This window comes from Betta splendens, chromosome 13, assembly GCF_900634795.4.
Source record: "Betta splendens chromosome 13, fBetSpl5.4, whole genome shotgun sequence".
In the NCBI taxonomy this organism is placed as follows: Eukaryota; Metazoa; Chordata; class Actinopteri; order Anabantiformes; family Osphronemidae; genus Betta; species Betta splendens.
In genome coordinates, this window is record NC_040893.2 from 7,650,191 (window position 1) to 7,666,535 (window position 16,345).

At 49.3% G+C, this 16,345-nt stretch overlaps 1 protein-coding gene across 1 annotated transcript; it reads left to right on the forward strand.

Annotated features, from left to right (window-relative positions):
* Positions 1 to 592: 592 nt before the first annotated feature.
* ttc9b (tetratricopeptide repeat domain 9B) lies at positions 593 to 15,812 on the forward strand. Its single transcript, XM_029171367.3, has 3 exons — positions 593 to 1,862; positions 11,515 to 11,697; positions 12,178 to 15,812. Exons 1-3 carry the CDS (start codon positions 1,391 to 1,393, stop codon positions 12,270 to 12,272), a joined length of 750 nt encoding a protein of 249 aa, XP_029027200.1. The 5' UTR covers positions 593 to 1,390; the 3' UTR covers positions 12,273 to 15,812.
* Positions 15,813 to 16,345: the final 533 nt, after the last annotated feature.

Sequence of the window (16,345 nt, forward strand, 5' to 3'; positions counted from 1 at the left end):
GAACCAAGCGTATTCGCTTTGCCAGGTTGTTTCAAAATAGGCCAAGAAATGTGTTTATGCCACTGTCATTGAGTATCTTGCTCCTGGTCTCTGGTGTGTGTGTGTCTGTGTGCGTGTGTTGTGTGTGTGCGCTGAATAGCAATAATGCAGATTAGTCACACTTCATGAACCCTTGATTGACACTGGCTGGTTATGTTCTTTACATACTAATTAATATTGAATAATGATTAGTCATGGCCTTAGTAAATGCATTATTATGTATCACAGGCCATTCCTTTGTTTATGCTGTCTGCTTCCATCGATTATGTTGGTTCTATGGTTGTATTTTGACTTCATTCAGTTTATATTTAGATGCAGGACTGTCACTTGTTCAACACACCTGCTAATGAACTTGCTTTTTCTCAGGCTGGCGACCTGGATACTTCTTCCACCGCTGTGGGTGGAGGTAAACCGTACATTTCAGCAGTCGTCCGTGTAATTACCACGGCGCCCGCTGGGTGTCGCCTTCGCCTTTTCTCTCCTCCCTTCTCGGCTCCCCTCGTTTGGTCCCTGCTGCCTGTCTCCTTGAAAACCTTATCAGAAGTCATCAGGCGATCCGGTTTCGCCATAATCTGGTGTTTACCGGCAGCAGAAGGAATTAGTTTATATCGGAACTTAAAAAAAGGGAGCAACAGACTGTTTTCAGCACTAGTGCTGTCCACGTCCAAACAATGGGAGTGACGTAATCTATATTTTTTTATTACTCTGCTAATTAATCTTCCGAGCTATGGTGAACATGAAGGGGCTGCCACAAATGTCAGGGCGTAACCTCTGCGTGATAGTCCAACAAATAGCAGGCCGTGCGAGTTAACTGCTATTTGTGTGCACGCGACTACTAATAAATGAACTATTATTGTTTAAATGGTAATTTATCAATCTGCGACGTGTCTTGACAAACGATCGTTTGTGTCGGGACAGGTTTTCTCGGTTTTGTCACGTAAATCTGGGCTGCAGCAACGCCTCACGACTTCTCTTTTGGACCCACAATGCTTTGCGGCACTTGTGTGCGCTGTCTGTGGTGCTGAAGCTGCGCGTGCCTCGGAGCTTGCTACCATAGAAATCCACCCGAGCATCCTTCCGCGAGAGGAGCAGCGCGCGGGATCTGTTGGAGGTTGTGTTTCCGACGGTTGGAAAACTGGGATTCGGGGATTTCAGGGTGTTTGTTCTCGCTTTAAACCTCACCCTCTGACTACAAAGACTATTTACTTTTATTCTCTGCCCCCTCCTCAAACACGAGCTTCGCGCCAGAGCTATTTTTGAAGTCGTTTTCCGTGGCTGCGTTTCGAGGCTCGTCGTCCGTCCGGTGCCGCCGTCTGCCCCGCCGCCTCTGCCGCTCCGTCCCGCATCCTTTATGCACAGCACGCTGATCCGGTCCTCCCCAGCAAAACACAGCTTCGTGTCCGAGCGCCATGGCCCGCTCCAGTCGCGTTCTCTGAGAGACATGGAAGCCAAGCAGCACCCCATAAAGAGCCTTAAAAGCTACCCGGAGACCGGCGGCCGGAGTCTGGCAGCGGCCGCCGGAGCGGGAGACGGCGGCGGCGGCGGCGGGGGGCGAACCGGCTCCGCTGAAACGGAGATGGAGGCGAAGATCCAAAAAGCCATCGACTTCAAGGCGGAGGGTCACCGCTGCTACAAGGAGAAGAAATTTCGGGAGGCGATCGGCAAATACCACCGAGCGCTGCTGCAGCTCAAAGGCGCGCACGTCGTCGACGGGACCACGGGCTCCGAGGTCAACCTGCTGAACCAAGCCGCGGCCAAGCTGACGGAGGAGCAGCGGAGAGCCGTGGAGAGCACCGAGATCGAGTGCTACGACAGCCTGACAGGTGAGCGGAACCCGGGCACCGCAGAGCCCGGAGCCGCGCTGCCGACGCCGTGCGTTCCGGTTCACCGGGTTCACAGCGGTACAGACACAGTGGTGGAATAACACGACTAAAGACTAACAATGGTGAATGTGGGGAGACGTGCACTGATCAGGTCGTTTAGCCAGGTAATGTCAGTGCCACATCACAGTGAGGCGAGCACAATACTGCCCTTTTCCTGTGATTTATTATTATAGATGTGGACTAATGGCTAAAACAGACTGTAAATAAAATAAGAATTCACAGGGACAAAAGGGTTAATGTAATTAGAAATCGATCCGTGATTTCATTGGCTGTGGCCAAGACGCTGTTGCTCAGTCATCGTGTTTACGAGGCGTTCAGCTGCTTGTTTCATGCTCATGTCCAGACCTTTAAGTATGGATATTTTAAAAATACACATGTTGAACTAATCAGATTAGATTCTATCGATTATCTATCATACTCCTAATGGCCATTATGACGTCAGCTAGACTTAAAGTTTTATATTTTTAACATTTCAACAGAGGCAGTGGAAATTATTCACCTAACAAATAATATATGTTCATGTTTGCACTTGGGATATAATGTTTTTTTTTAATATTTTTATAAATATTATAAGAGTTTAATGTTAAACAAATCCTGGACAACACATGAGAAATTTAATAAAATTGGATCAAACCAAACCACTGTTAAAATATGACAAACTCAAGGTTATGGTTTATATTATTTTCCAGAACTTTTATCCACATCTTATTATTTTCTTTGAAAACTCCACAAACTGCCAGTTATCCATTAATAACCAGGTTGTATCGGCAGCAATACAAAGCAGCTAGAACTTCTCGCAGGTCAAATTATGATGAATGCATATAAATATAAAAACTTCATAAAATTGCAGTGGCAGCGTTATTGTTCCACGAATAACACGTTTTTCCATGAAGACAAAGCTGATTTCTTTTGCTGATGAATTGTTCAGTCAACTATCAGAGGTAAAAATTCACATTTGAAGTAACAGGTGATTTTTTGATGATATTTAAATGCGTCTTGAACGGTTAAACAATTGTCACACTTGTTGCTAATAAGTCACTCAGCTGTTTAATAATAATGAGTCGGTCTGTTTTCTAGCACTGACTGGTTTCGGGGTCACAGACTAAAGCGTAAAACTGGCACAAAATGGTTGTCAGTAGTGGTCCAACAACAAATACCGACCCCCTGGGGCTTAAGTCAGCCATGACAGGTAGAGGTCTGGTCGGCCTGTCGTGATGCGTTGAAGGTTGCCTCATTCTGCGCAGTGTTCAGGACCTGTCTGCGGGCGGCACGGAGGCCAGTGGAGTGTAATCGATGGGGGAGGGAAAGAAACGAGCCAAACAGGTGGAAGGAGAGCAGATACGGTGGGAACAACAGGATGAGAGCGAGTGTGTGGTGAGAGAAGAAACACAAGCACGCGAGGAACAGTACAGAGGAGCGGATCACAAAGGGAGGAGGGAGGGAGCGCCAGCAGGCGACAGGGGGCCATGTTTACCATGGCAACCATCAGTGGGCCTTTTCCCTGTCGTGGTATTAGCCTCTCATCCCCTCCCCTTCGCCGCCGCCTCAACACATGCGCACTCGCACAAAGAAACCTCATTTCAACCTTGCTTTGTCAACAGTGGCTGTGTTTACACGGTGCCTCACTCTGTCAGACAAATGTTTGGATTTGAAAGCAGTTGTAGTGTGATGTCTTCGCATGAATGATTTACCAGTACGTACGGGCAGGTTGTAATAATAACACCTCATTAGCTGCTTCATCCAGATCTGCTGGACATGGGAGAGTTAGTGTGTGTGTGTGTGTGTGTGTGTGTGTGTGTGTGTGTGTGTGTGTGTGTGTGTGTGTGTGTGTGTGTGTGTGTGTGTGTGTGTGTGTGTGTCCGTCCGTCCGTCCGTCCGTCCGTCCGTCCGTCCGTCCGTCCATACCCACTGCTGACATTGCTGGTTTGGCTGAAGTGGATGTGTCTGTGCATTTGTGAGGCATGTGCAGAAACAACATCGCCCCTGACTTACTGGCTGGAGCAAAGCTTCCGTTGGGAGGATCGGAATCTGGTGCCTGTTTGGAACTCATGAACTCATGGAACTTGAGAGTGATGACTTGGTTCAAGGTGAATGTACAGGTTAGAGTGAGGGATGCTGTGGTCAGGCCAAGGTTAAAATGTGACCTGTGAAGTGATAGAAAGCAGATGACATTATGATTATTTTTCTGCAGGTTTACTTAATTAGAATCTATTGTATAAATTATGTACATCCTAATGCTGCGGCACCCGTTTTTTAACTTGTGTGTGCTTTTACAAGTGCCTCCAGTGTCGTTCATACGACCCAGCAGCATTTTTAAATGTTTACTAGCTTATATAACGTACAAAATACATGATGGGAAGATGAAAGTAAAGGCAAATTATGAAAAGATGAGCAAGTTTTTGAAATGGGAAAACCTCAGCAAACGAAAGGTGATGTTATCATTTCACTCAACAAAAGCACAAAGTATTGGTAGCAGCATTAACATCACCTTATTGTGTCAAAGAGAGCGACGGCGGGTGATGAATGTCCTTGTGGCCTCGTTAAGCAGACGCCCCGCGCCTGCGTGTCCCTGTGGGGCCCTTTGTAAGTGGGTTACACCTCCGTGGTGCACAGTGGTGCAGCGCGTTGGCCAGAGACACGCTGCCTGGCAGCTCCTCAGCCATCGACCACCCACCACCACAAACACACCGTGAAGCTGCTGTGACGACAGTGGAATTGCTCTTTTTCCCTTTTTATGGATCACGAGGAAGCGGTTTTGCATGAAGTTTTAATGAGCTCGAGTGATGCTCGTTTACAACTGATGAGCCTGACTTCATTATCTCCTACTTGCTGTAACCTCTGGCTGACGCCTCTCCCTCGGCTCCTCTTCGCTGCCTCGACCTGTGAGTGAGTCATCAGTCGGAGCCTTGGGAGAGATCCTCCAGGAGGGGATGAGCTCAGCTGTTTGTTTCCTCACACCAACCAGCTCTTAAATCAGCTGCTGCAACTCGCTGTTGCTCCGCTGCCCATAGTGATGATCCAGCGATTCCCACCCACTCATCACATCAAAGATTTGTTAAAGGAAGGAAAATAAAAACATACGCTGCGTTGGAAACCGAATGTGTCAAGCAATAAGTCCCTCACGTGAAGATGCTCGGCTCATAGGATCGTGTGCTTCTTCAGTGTCAGCTTTACATCAGATGAATCATTAATCTCTGGGGACATGAGATGGTCCTGCAGTGTTGCCTTTGCTCTGGTGTTCATGCAGACCCACTGTTTATGGCACCCTAGTGGCGCTGCATTGTCTTCATTACGGCACAATGTTGAGACGTGCTGCTATTTCCCCGCTCTCTCAGACTGAGCCTCCAAACCTGCTGCTGGGCCAGCGCTACAGTAGCACGAGTGATGTGAACTCGAGCCCCACTGCCAGTGAACAGTCGATGCCTGCTTACAAAAGCAGAACGGAACAGAACCCCCCCCCCCCATCTCCTGCCAGCTCCGTCACCAGGGGATGCGGTGGAGTCCATGATGAAGGCAGGAAACTGAGGAGGAGGAGGAGAAAGATGTTAGATAGTGGGGTGAAGGTGAGGAGCAATCGGAGAAGAAAGGCAGCAAAAGCTGTTGGTAGGAGGGTGAAGGGGGGGGGGGTGAGGCTGCACGCTTGGCCGTTCTCCTCCCCATCCGAGCGAAGGCCGGGGCCGAGTGGTGGGAACGTCATGTGCCAGAGCTGCAGATGGCACGGCATCGCTAGCAGGGGTACGACTGGCCCTCACTACACTGTACCATCACACTGTGCTGCCATTACCTCACAGCTCGGAGGGAGGAGGGTGGGGGAGGGGAGGGTCTGTACAGGACTCACATGGGGGGAAGAGGGTGAAAAGAGGGTGAAACCAGGGGAGAGAGGCGGACGGAATGGAAGCGGAGGCGCAATATGTTTTACTGTACGACCTCCAAATAGTGAAGAGAACTTTTTCAGGGCTTTTTTGTTTTGTTTTCACGTTGAAATGGAATAAAGCTGAGAAATGCCAGTCAGACCCAACTGATTGGTATCACGGCCCTGACAGGCCCAGATGACGCCTGTCAGGGAAGTAAATAAGATCCAGTCATGTGTCAGAGGGAGGAGGAGGAGAAGACGAGGAGAAGCAGCGGGAGCCGAAGCAGAGAAAAGATGCACTTTAATGCTTCTTTTTGTATAAATGGAACTAAATGCGTTTCAATTTCAACCACATCAGTCTGGCGACGCCGCCGGACCCGGTCGGCATCTGTGTGTGTTTTTTCGTTTTGAACTGCGACAGTGTGAAAGAATGAATAAAGTGAGAGCGTCTGTCAACGCTTTTTTTGGTCCGTCGTTCAAAGCGGTGGCGTCAGCGAAGGGAAAACAGCTGAAACGCACGCCCTTTCCTCCGAGAGAGAGAGAGAGAGAGAGAGAGAGAGAGAGAGAGAGACGGGAGTGCGAGGAGGAAATGCACCAAATCCGCCCTGTATAAGCCGTCAGTAATGAGAATGTGCTGGAGCTATTTGGGCACCTCTAAGAGCCGGGGCTCCGGCCGACGGCGCGGACTGAACCAATTGGCCGTTTATATTTATCTCCAAAGCCTCGTGCTGATAAAAAGCCAACTCGCTCCGCTCTGCTTTACTGAAGGAGGTGGACCCGGTTTTGCCTCGCTGCTGTGAAACGCACAGCACAGATCATGTTGATGCTGCAGCACATTTGACATGTTCTGGTTCCTGTCGCTGTCACAGCTTTGGTCACTGGTCTATTAAGAAGCTGGCCGTTGTTTACAGGCACCGGCACCGTGCCTCGGCAGCAGTTCACGATAGCTCCTCTCCTTCAAAGATAAACGCCAGCGCGAATGCAGCTTGGATTTTCCTTGTTATGTGGTCGCAGCCGATAGGAGCAGCGTGTCTGGCAGGATGTGAGCTGCAGGCCGGAGTCTGCCCAGTGTCCAGATGACACTGCCAATCAGATAATGGGCCACAACAAAATTACGCCCCTGTCAGTGAGTTCAACTGCAGATATGACCCCCAATGAAAGACTCCTTATGCTTTATTAAACTGCACTTATCTCTTACTTGAATGTCTGATTATCCTCACAGCATCGTATCCTTGTTCGGCCTTCACCTAGAGCTCATAACATACATTTACCAGATGCATAAAAGCATAACCTCATGAACACGCTCCTCATTTCCTGTAGGGTTCTAACAAAACCCCACAAAGTCTCTGAGTCCTGAGGCTTATGTTACACACAAGGAATCGCTCAGACACAGCTTCTGGAAACTGCGAAGTGCATCGGAGAGCATTAAATGATTTCATCTTTGGTGAAGTCATGGAGACGATAGCCTCCTCACTTGTATAAATATTTAAGTAGATCAGCATTAATCCTGAGTCAGTGACTATTTTAGGACAGTGGGACAATGTAGGAGTGTGAACCGATTGAGTGCGGCCCAGGCTCCACAAAGCCAGGACCTGTGTGGAGCTTTGTTCTGGGTTGTGTTTAAATTCAAAAGTCTCCCTGACTGGTGGGATCTGCCCCCCCCCGTGCTCTCCACGGGATCTAACAGAATAAATCTGGTTACTTGATTTCCCTTCGCTCACAGGACCAATGTGGCGTCGCAGGGAGTCCATGTAAATGCATTTGATGTAGCAGCCGTGTTGGAGGAACTGTGTGTGTGTGTGTGTGTGTGTGTGTGTGTGTGTGTGTGTGTGTGTGTGTGTGTGTGTGTGTGTGTGTGTGTGTGTGTGTGTGTGTGTGTGTGTGTGTGTGTGTGTGTGTGTGTGTGAGGTTACCGTTACAGACTCAAGGGAGGCTGAATCACAGGCACATGGAGCTTAGTCACCTTCTCGCTTGCAGTTAGGTGAGACGACGGGTCCAGTACCACAGAGGACGATGTGGTCGGCTCAGATCAGGACAAACGGGGGAAGCAGCTGGTCCAGCTCCGTATCATGCGCCACGGCCTCTGAAGCTGGGGAGGGGACACACAGGCTCCTCCACTCGGTCAATCTGGCAGAGTTCCTTTGCACCTTTCCAACATCCAGTATTGGGTTCAAACTACTGGCTGTCGTTCATGCTGACTCTCATGAGCCGACGCTCCTTAAAGGGGCCTGTGGAGGCAAAGAATGATGCATTATGGGGGATTTGTGATGCCTTATGGAGCCGCGTTCTCACCCACAGCGACATAGAATCACAGCGATCCTCTGCTTCCCTTGTTTAGATGGTACTGGTGATCAATGGGTCACGGTCGGGCGACAACTGCTTCCAAGACAGAGCTTAAAAAGGGGGAAATGATAATAATCTCATTTGATAAAAGCAGCATCCCAGCACTAACGAAGAACCAGCTAGGCAGCAGTAAGATGCAGATGATGAATATGTACGTTTATGTTTATGATGGTTAGTGTTGTTGAGCGATCTGAGGCATAGTGGGAATAAGACTGGGTGAAACAGCTTCTTGTGTGATGTTGGGCCGGTCAGCGCAGACGAGCTTGGACCCCAGCAGAGGCTTTGCGTGGGTCTATTATATTTCAGCCCCAGGAGACCGGCTTCGGTGTCCGGAGGCCGCGACGTCAGCGCGACCGATTCGATTCTGCCCCAGCGCGAGGCAATTACACCGCGATGTCTTTTCCTGTGCATCCATAAATAAACCGTCAATGCAGGAGAGATGGAGGATGCGGTGAAAGGGTGAGAGGACCGGGCCATCGAAGGGGGGCGGACGCGTGGGGGGTGAGGCTGAGGGAGACGCTGCAGTAGAAGTGTTTGTGTGAGGAGGATGGGTGACGCGGGACAACGAGGCTCTGGAGGTGCTCCGTCACAGCCGGTGCGCTGGAGAGAGGCCGGGCTCACGTCACAGAACCGGGCCTGAAGCACGCAACGCAGGAAAGTGACAGACATAGCGGCACATGAAAGCTCTCCGCTGCTCTCCACACGCTCGCTCGCCCCTCGCTCGCCCCTCGCCTCCTCCGCTGCAGAGGGTCTGTCAGCGTTTTCCCTCGGCTGTTTCTGCCTTTTGTTTTGTCAGTGCTGGTTCTGTTTCTGTCTCTGCCTCTGTCCTCCTCTGCCCTCTCTTGTCTTATTTCAGCTTCCTCTCTCTCTCTCTCTCTCTCTCTCTCTCTCTCTGTGTTCTTCCTCCCAGGCTTTGGCACTTTGTCTGTTGAATAAAAGCGAGAGTCTGTGCTGGATCTGTTTTTTTCAGACACGATGCTTCGGGCGAAGCGGTGGGGTTCCTGAGCATGTGTTAACCACTCCCACTCACTGCACCTCTCCTTCCACACACACACACACACACACACACACAGACACACACACACACACACACACACACACACACACACACACACACACACACACACACACACACATGCTACATATTTCCACATCCTGTTCCACCAGCTCTTTCCTGCCTCTGTGCCTCAGCTGCGCGCTGCTCCCTGATTACAGTCTCACATCTAATTATCCACCCCCCCACACCCATCTCACACAGATGGAGGATGAGAAATAGCCTTTAATGGAGAGGTCAAAGTTAATGGTCAGCTAAGTATTAATCACGGAGTCTAAAAATGTCAGCGTCCTTCCCGGAACCCGTGACGACATCTGGTCTCATCACCCACCAGCAGCATTTCAGATGTTAAACGAAGCTTATTCAAAATCTCTGAATAAGCGCCTTCTCTGCACTGTGTGCTCGCATGGAAAATTTTGGGTTCCTCCCGCAGCAGACGGACTCAGAACCTCAGACCCGCGTGTCCCTAAGAGGCTGGAACGTCTTGGCTCCAGTGATATTGCTCTGGCCCATGATCCCGTCATCATCACACCCTTAATGCATCTCACCACACTTTACATTTCCTCCAGCCTGCCATCCATCTGCCTAATGGGCCGATAGGGTGCGGCCAGCCACTCTGCTTTTGTGTGTGCATTTGTGTACACTCAGTCCAGTACAGTCACTTATCTTCTCAGCCATTGATCGCTTCAAACGCTTGGAGTCGTCCGCTGGTGATTCTGGGTGTTCGCTCTTTGCTTTTGTTGTGGAGTTGCATCTAATCCTCTTTTGCACCCGCTTGTTCTTGTACAGTCACCTGTGCGGCTGTGAACGTGGTAACTGTGTATCTGTATGTGTGTGAGTGTGTCGGTCCCATTGAACTCAGAGTCCTCAGCTTTACTCGCCATCAGGTGGTTGTCAGACCTCCTTAATATATGAACACCAGTTTTGTCTGTGAGGCTCGTTCATACACGAAATGTGCCTTTAAGTCTTCACAGGCTTGTTATTAGAAGGAAGCAGAGAAGACGGAGCGTTACCAGTCGAAGGCTTCATCAGCTGCTGCGTCCTGAGAAGATGCTTGTGTCCATGCAGATATTGAGTTATTCAATCAGTCCGTCCATCCTGAATTATTTAGTGTCTTGCACTTCATTGTCGTTTTGTCGACAGGCAAGGTTAGTGTGCGTGTGTTGAATCCTCACTGACACACACACACACACACACACACGCATAAAGGGGCTACTCCATTTTTTCATGAACCTTCCTCCTCTTCTTTCCCCTCAGCCTCCCCCTCATCTCTGCCCCCTCTCTCCTCTGTGTCTCTCACTCCTGACTCACCCTGCCTCCCGGCTAGTAGTGCCTGACTCATGTTATTCACGGAGCTGTCTTTATGTCGGGAGCAGACCCAGAGGACAGAGGGTGAATGGATGGAGGGTTAAAACACACACACATGCGCACACACTAATGAGGGAGGGACAGGGTGTGTGAGGGGAGAGCTGGAGGAGATGCGACTGTAGATGGAAAAAAATCATCACAGATTACGATATTGACAAAGAGAGAGAGCTGGTTGTGATCACGGGAGGAGTGGTCGTATATCTGAGCCATCAGCAGGCATTAACAAGCTGTGGTGGACTGAAAGCTCTGTGTGTGCGTGTGTGTGTGTGTGTGTGTGTGTGTGTGTGTGTGTGTGTGTGTGTGTGTGTGTGTGTGTGTGTGTGTGTGTGTGTGTGTGTGTGTGTGTGTGTGTGTGTAGTAATGGAGTTGTTCTGACACAATGACAGATGGGGGGTAAAAATGCTGAAGTTTGGTTCACTTGGTTTGGACTCACTCCTCACACCTCACCCCAGAGGAGCTGAGCGCCATCTCGCACACACTTAATCTCGTCATTGTCCTTTTGCGTCCGTATTTTCCTCCTCTCGCAGCTCACGTGCTAAGTCGGGGAAGCGAGATTGAGCATCCTCACCGCATCCGATCCATTGTTCTCATGCTAAATTTAATTCCCTTCTGTTTTTTTGCCGTGTGGAGCTCGGAGGCGGCGTGTTCAGACCACTCTCCCACCTCAGGCCTCGAAGCGCTCGCACGATTTTGTGGGTCTTGTCTCCACTGTGGGACATTACAATGAGCTATTTATAGTGAGCTCGCTGGCACCCGGAGGAAGTTCTGTGGAGGCAGGGTTTCAGCGTATCTCTATTAAAAGGAACGAAATGAGATGTCAGCAAAACAGCCCATTGTAGTTTTGCCCTCGGGGGCAGAACTGCAGGCCTACGAGCATCCGCAGTGTTGAACAAAGGTCTTAAATCAGTCATTATGACCTTTATTCTCAGATTAGAACCCCTCGCTAACCTTCTACCTTCTCTTCTGCCCTGCAGCGTGTCTGCTGCAGTCTGAGCTGGTGAACTACGAGAGGGTGAAGGAGTACTGTCTGAAGGTGCTGAGCCACCAGAGGGACCACTTCAAGGCCATGTACCGAGCCGGCATTGCCTTCTACCACCTGGGTGACTATGAATGTGCCCTGCGCTACCTGCGCGACGCCAAGAACCGGGAGCCCACAGGTGGGAACCGTCACGTGGGAGCATTCGGAGGCTTTCAGTATCTGAGGGAGGGTTTGGGGTGGAGGTGAAAGCTGAGAGCTAATCCTAAATCAGGGATGGAATGGTTACCATGGAGACGCTAACCACTCCTCTACCAGCCACTTGTGTTCAGGCTTAAGTCAACAAGCATGGCCTGGTATATAAGGAGCAGCTGACAGCTTGGTTTTTATTATTATATTTTTATTATTATTGTACGTGTTCATGTAGGTAAAACCCTCAACAAGCCCTGATTGTCTCATAGGAGTACTGCAGTAGTTTATTCCCACTTCTACACAGGGTACAGGGTATTTAGAAGGACGACGTCAGGAACATTAGCGAAGAATGTACAGTAAACAACACCTAAATCAGGCAGGGAATCTATATTCAGCTCTAACAACTGTTGAGTGAGATTGCGCTGATGTAAAGCGACGTGTTTTAAACTTCTTTTTCTGGCGGTGTCAGACACCAACGTGCTGCGCTACATCCAGCTGACGGAGATGAAGATGAGCAAGAGCGGCCAGCGGGAACGAGAGAGCGGCAAGGAGACCCACGGCTAGCCCTCCGCCCGTCGACCCCTCGGCCCCCCGCGACCTTTGACCCTAGGAGCAGTCCCACCTCGACCCTCCCTCTCTCCGCCTCCTCTACAGCAGCCACAGACAGAAGAGACAGACCCACTCGCCTGGACAGCGACAGGAGACACATCAAATCCGCCTGCAAGCTCCCTTCCTTTAGTCCCCTCCACCCTGCTCTCCCCCCTTTCCTCCCGCAGGTGCTGTGGTTTCTCCCCCTAGACGCAGATGGTCGAGCAAACATAAACACAACAAAAGAACAGAAGAAAAAAGTTGTATTATACTCATAGAACAGTCGTCGTGATGGAACGAAGAGAAGCTGAAAACACATAGGATTTAGTAAATGTTCTAAAAGCATCAAATGCATTTCTTTCCGCTCTCTCTCTCTCTCTCTCTCTCTCTCTCTCTCTCTCTCTCTTTCTCTCTCTCTCTCGCTCTCGCTCTCGCTCTCTCTGCCTTCTCTGTCTCTCCATCTTTGCTTGAGCTCTTGAGGAGAATTTCAGCCCAACCCCACCCCGAGCAGAGCCAGGGGTGTTTGGAGCATTCTGGAGCGTGGGCAGGCGCTGGTTCGGGGTCTGTGTGACACATATCAAGGCCGTAGCTCAATCTGATTGTACGTCCTCCTCCGACAGGGCCCGCTCGGGCCCGTTTGCCAGACTTTGGGACAGACTAGAGTCCTTCGTGGAAGCCTGCCTGTGCTTACTCTATTGCACTTCCCTCTCCATTTACTTTCCTGAACGCCGTTTATCTCTGTTTCAGGACGGTTCTTTCGATTCAAGGGCTAAGTCTAAGCATTTTTCATTTCTTACCGGGTCTTTAACTTGCTTTCTGTTCCCCCGGGGTGTTTCTCTGTTATCGCCTGGGCAATTGTGCGTCTTGATGATGTTGTCTGAAGCCCCTCCTGCCTCACACGATGTTGTTGTTGATGTTGTTGACACTGTCGAAGCCCCTCCCCACTCTCACTCCCCCCCCTCCCCGCTCTCCCGTTAATGATGTCACAATGGAAAATAGCCAATGGGATGGGCGTTCCATCATCCTCCGTTGGCCGGGTGGAGGTCCACTCCAGAGCTTCACGGTGAGAAACGCTGGGACGTTTCTCCAAGCAGAGACGCGTTGTCACTAATGCTGAAACAGTGCAGGCAGGAAAACGACCACACACACACACACACACACACGCGCGTCTGTCCCCGCAGACCAAACCAACATCCTTCAGCTTCAGTGCACTTCAGCAAAAGTCAGCCATTTGAGATTTCGTCCTCTTTCAAGTTAGGGTATGTTGGTAGATAAAATATCTGTTTGTGGAAACTTGTTTACACCATATACAGTTAAGGACCAGTAACACACCACTAGCATTAGATGCTACTGATGTTATTGGATTTTCATGACTCGCCGTCAGCAGATTCATGAATAATTTGCCGCCGCTTGGCTTGTGACCGGTGAGGCCAAACCATTGATAATGCAATCGTTGCTTTTCTATTAGCTTTAACCCAGGCTTAGATCTGCTCGCTCTGTTCCGCAGAGGGTCGACAATTGAAAAGCATGACGTGAATTTCTCCCATCTCTGATGCCATGGAACCCTCTGTCCTCCCCCCTGTGTGCGAGCCCCCACCTCCTGCATGTAACATGCGGCACCAGAGAGAGCTTTCAGGCGTGTGGCGTGGGGATTGTATGGGATCTATTGCTTTGTGTCACGGCATGCTGCCGCTAAATGGTTCGCTCATACCTCTACTTTATCCATTCTGCCCTTTATAAACACAGAGAGTGGCGACAGACTGTGATCACAGCAGTAGGATAGGTATCAAATATATCTAGGAAATGAGATATACATAAATTAGGGTAGTCGCGACTCGGAAAAGATAGGTGGGAGTAGAAGAGGAAAGGAGGAAGGAATTGTTCTCCTTATGTTTTTTCAGTGACCTGCTCGGAGGTAAATAGGGATCTAAGTGTGTCAATGGGACTCTGGAGAGACGGTGCCGCTGACGAGACCGGCATGATACAGAGGGGCTCCGGTGGAGGCAGAAGTAGGCCACGATCAGCCCCAGCCAAGCAGCTGCATGCTGTGGTGCCAGTGGAAAGGTTCACCGCTTATTTATCCTTCCACTCCCACTGGCCGGAAGCAGACGGACACCTGAGTGGAATATATGACCGCAGTTTGGTGTGTTAGGGTTAACAATTTGTCTAACGCCACAGAAGCAGGTGTGTTAACTCCTAACGTCAACAACTGCTTAGTTGATATAGATTTGTGTGGTAGTTTCCACAAAATTACCTCAAATTTAAATATATATATATATATATGAAAAACTATTTAAAGACAAATGTAGAGTAAAGTATTCTTTAAAGATTTTTACTGATCTAAAGCTCCTTTTACTGTGTCATTCAGGAGGTTGCTGGGTGGAATATATCATTGCCAGTTGATTAGGCCTGAAACATTAGACTCAGACTCGGGCCCTGATTGCCCAGAGGAGGCAAAGCAGTAAACAAGGAGGAGCGGCACCTGCAGGCTCGGTCTCCATGGCTGCTGCGTGCTGACCCGCGGGCCCCTCGGGGATCTGTCTCCTGTTACGGGCCTCTCTCCGCCTTGTTGTGGCCTCGCCGCGCTAAGTCATCCTGGCCCAACATGCACCTCGGCCGCACAGAGCCGCCTGGCTGCACATAAAACGGGCTAATTGGTCCCTGATTAATGACGGCGCCGGCTCCGAGGCTGTTGTTGTGATCCGAATCCAGCGGGCCGTCTGCGCGAGTAGAGAGGGAGACGCCTGCTCTCTGTCAGCGTAGCTTTGGAAATAACAGCGAACAGCAACAACCACGAAAAGCACAACGAAAAAGAGACGGAAAAGTTTAACTTCTGGCTGTGTTAGTTTTGCTTTTTTACTTTGATGATGATTTGAGATAAATGTTTGTCAAATGTCAAAGTAGTTTTTTTGTGATGACATGGTACAAATGTAAAAAAAGGAAAGTTTTATGGTTTACTGAATTCCTTTATGAATGAAAAAGAAAAAGCAAGAGATTGAAATGAGAGTTTTACTACAGCTCCTCCTCAGAGCTACTTTGTGACTGTACCTGTATTTGTTGGCATTTCCGTGGGAGTTCCTTTTTTTCAAGGGATCCAGAACTGGCTCAGAATATGTGCAATGTCCTTAACCCCCCTGAGCCCACTCCCACCTCTGAATGACCTTTGACCTGACTCGCTTTCTGTAAAACGATGCGACCAGTGACGCAGGAGTGGACTCTAAGGACCTGGAAGCAGAGCAGTTGGCTGCTCCTCACGGCCGCAGACCTCTCCTCTGGTGGTCGCTGTGTTGATGGAGACAGTACAAATGGGACACAAAGCTGGGGACGATGGAGTTTTTGTCCAGAGAATGTTCTCCAGTCGGCATCCATACATCCAGCAGGCCTCCACGGAGTGAACTGCTGGACCCGGAACGCACTGCTGATCAGTAAATGAAGATTATGAATAAAGTTTCAAAGTATGAGGAATGTTGTTGTTGTTATGGAAATTAAAGTCAGTTTTGTTGACGGCACACAAAAGAGGGCGCTCGTATTTGCTGCATATGTAAAAATATGAGGAGAAACAAAACTTTAGAAATGACAACATATTGACACAAAGCTGCATATGCATCAAGAGGTATTGTGTGTTATGTAGGCACCAGGATTTAACAAGGAGCAAAGATGCTGGATCAGATGTTAATAAGTCAACAGTATGAGCTTTGTGATGATGGGACAGTTATGAGGATCAGTTTCCTCCACAGTCTGTTTGAGTAGCTGCATTTTGTCCTTAACCTCATTGTTTTAATCACTGATCAACTTATCCAACATGTTACATCATCTTCATCATCATGGTTTCATTCCTTTTTTCTGAAAATAACTCAGCTGACTTGTACAGTGAGTTAATCCTTCATATCAGAAGCAGCAGAGGCCGGTGAAAGGCCCCTGTCCTCCTGCATGGGCGTTTCTTTTGGGAGAATCTCGCTGTGGTCATTGTTGATTTTTCTGTTTTTTTGTTTGTCTTGTGTTTTTTTTCCAGTATTTTTACTACGGGTTGTTTTATATCTAACTAATTT

Excerpts from the sequence above, each read along its gene's own strand:
- ttc9b (XM_029171367.3), top strand. The coding sequence starts at position 1,391 with ATGCACAGCACGCTGATCCGGTCCTCCCCAGCAAAACACAGCTTCGTG. Across the intron at positions 1,863-11,514 it reads GTGCTACGACAGCCTGACAG|CGTGTCTGCTGCAGTCTGAG; the intron begins GTGAGCGGAACC and ends TCTGCCCTGCAG. Across the intron at positions 11,698-12,177 it reads CAAGAACCGGGAGCCCACAG|ACACCAACGTGCTGCGCTAC; the intron begins GTGGGAACCGTC and ends TGGCGGTGTCAG.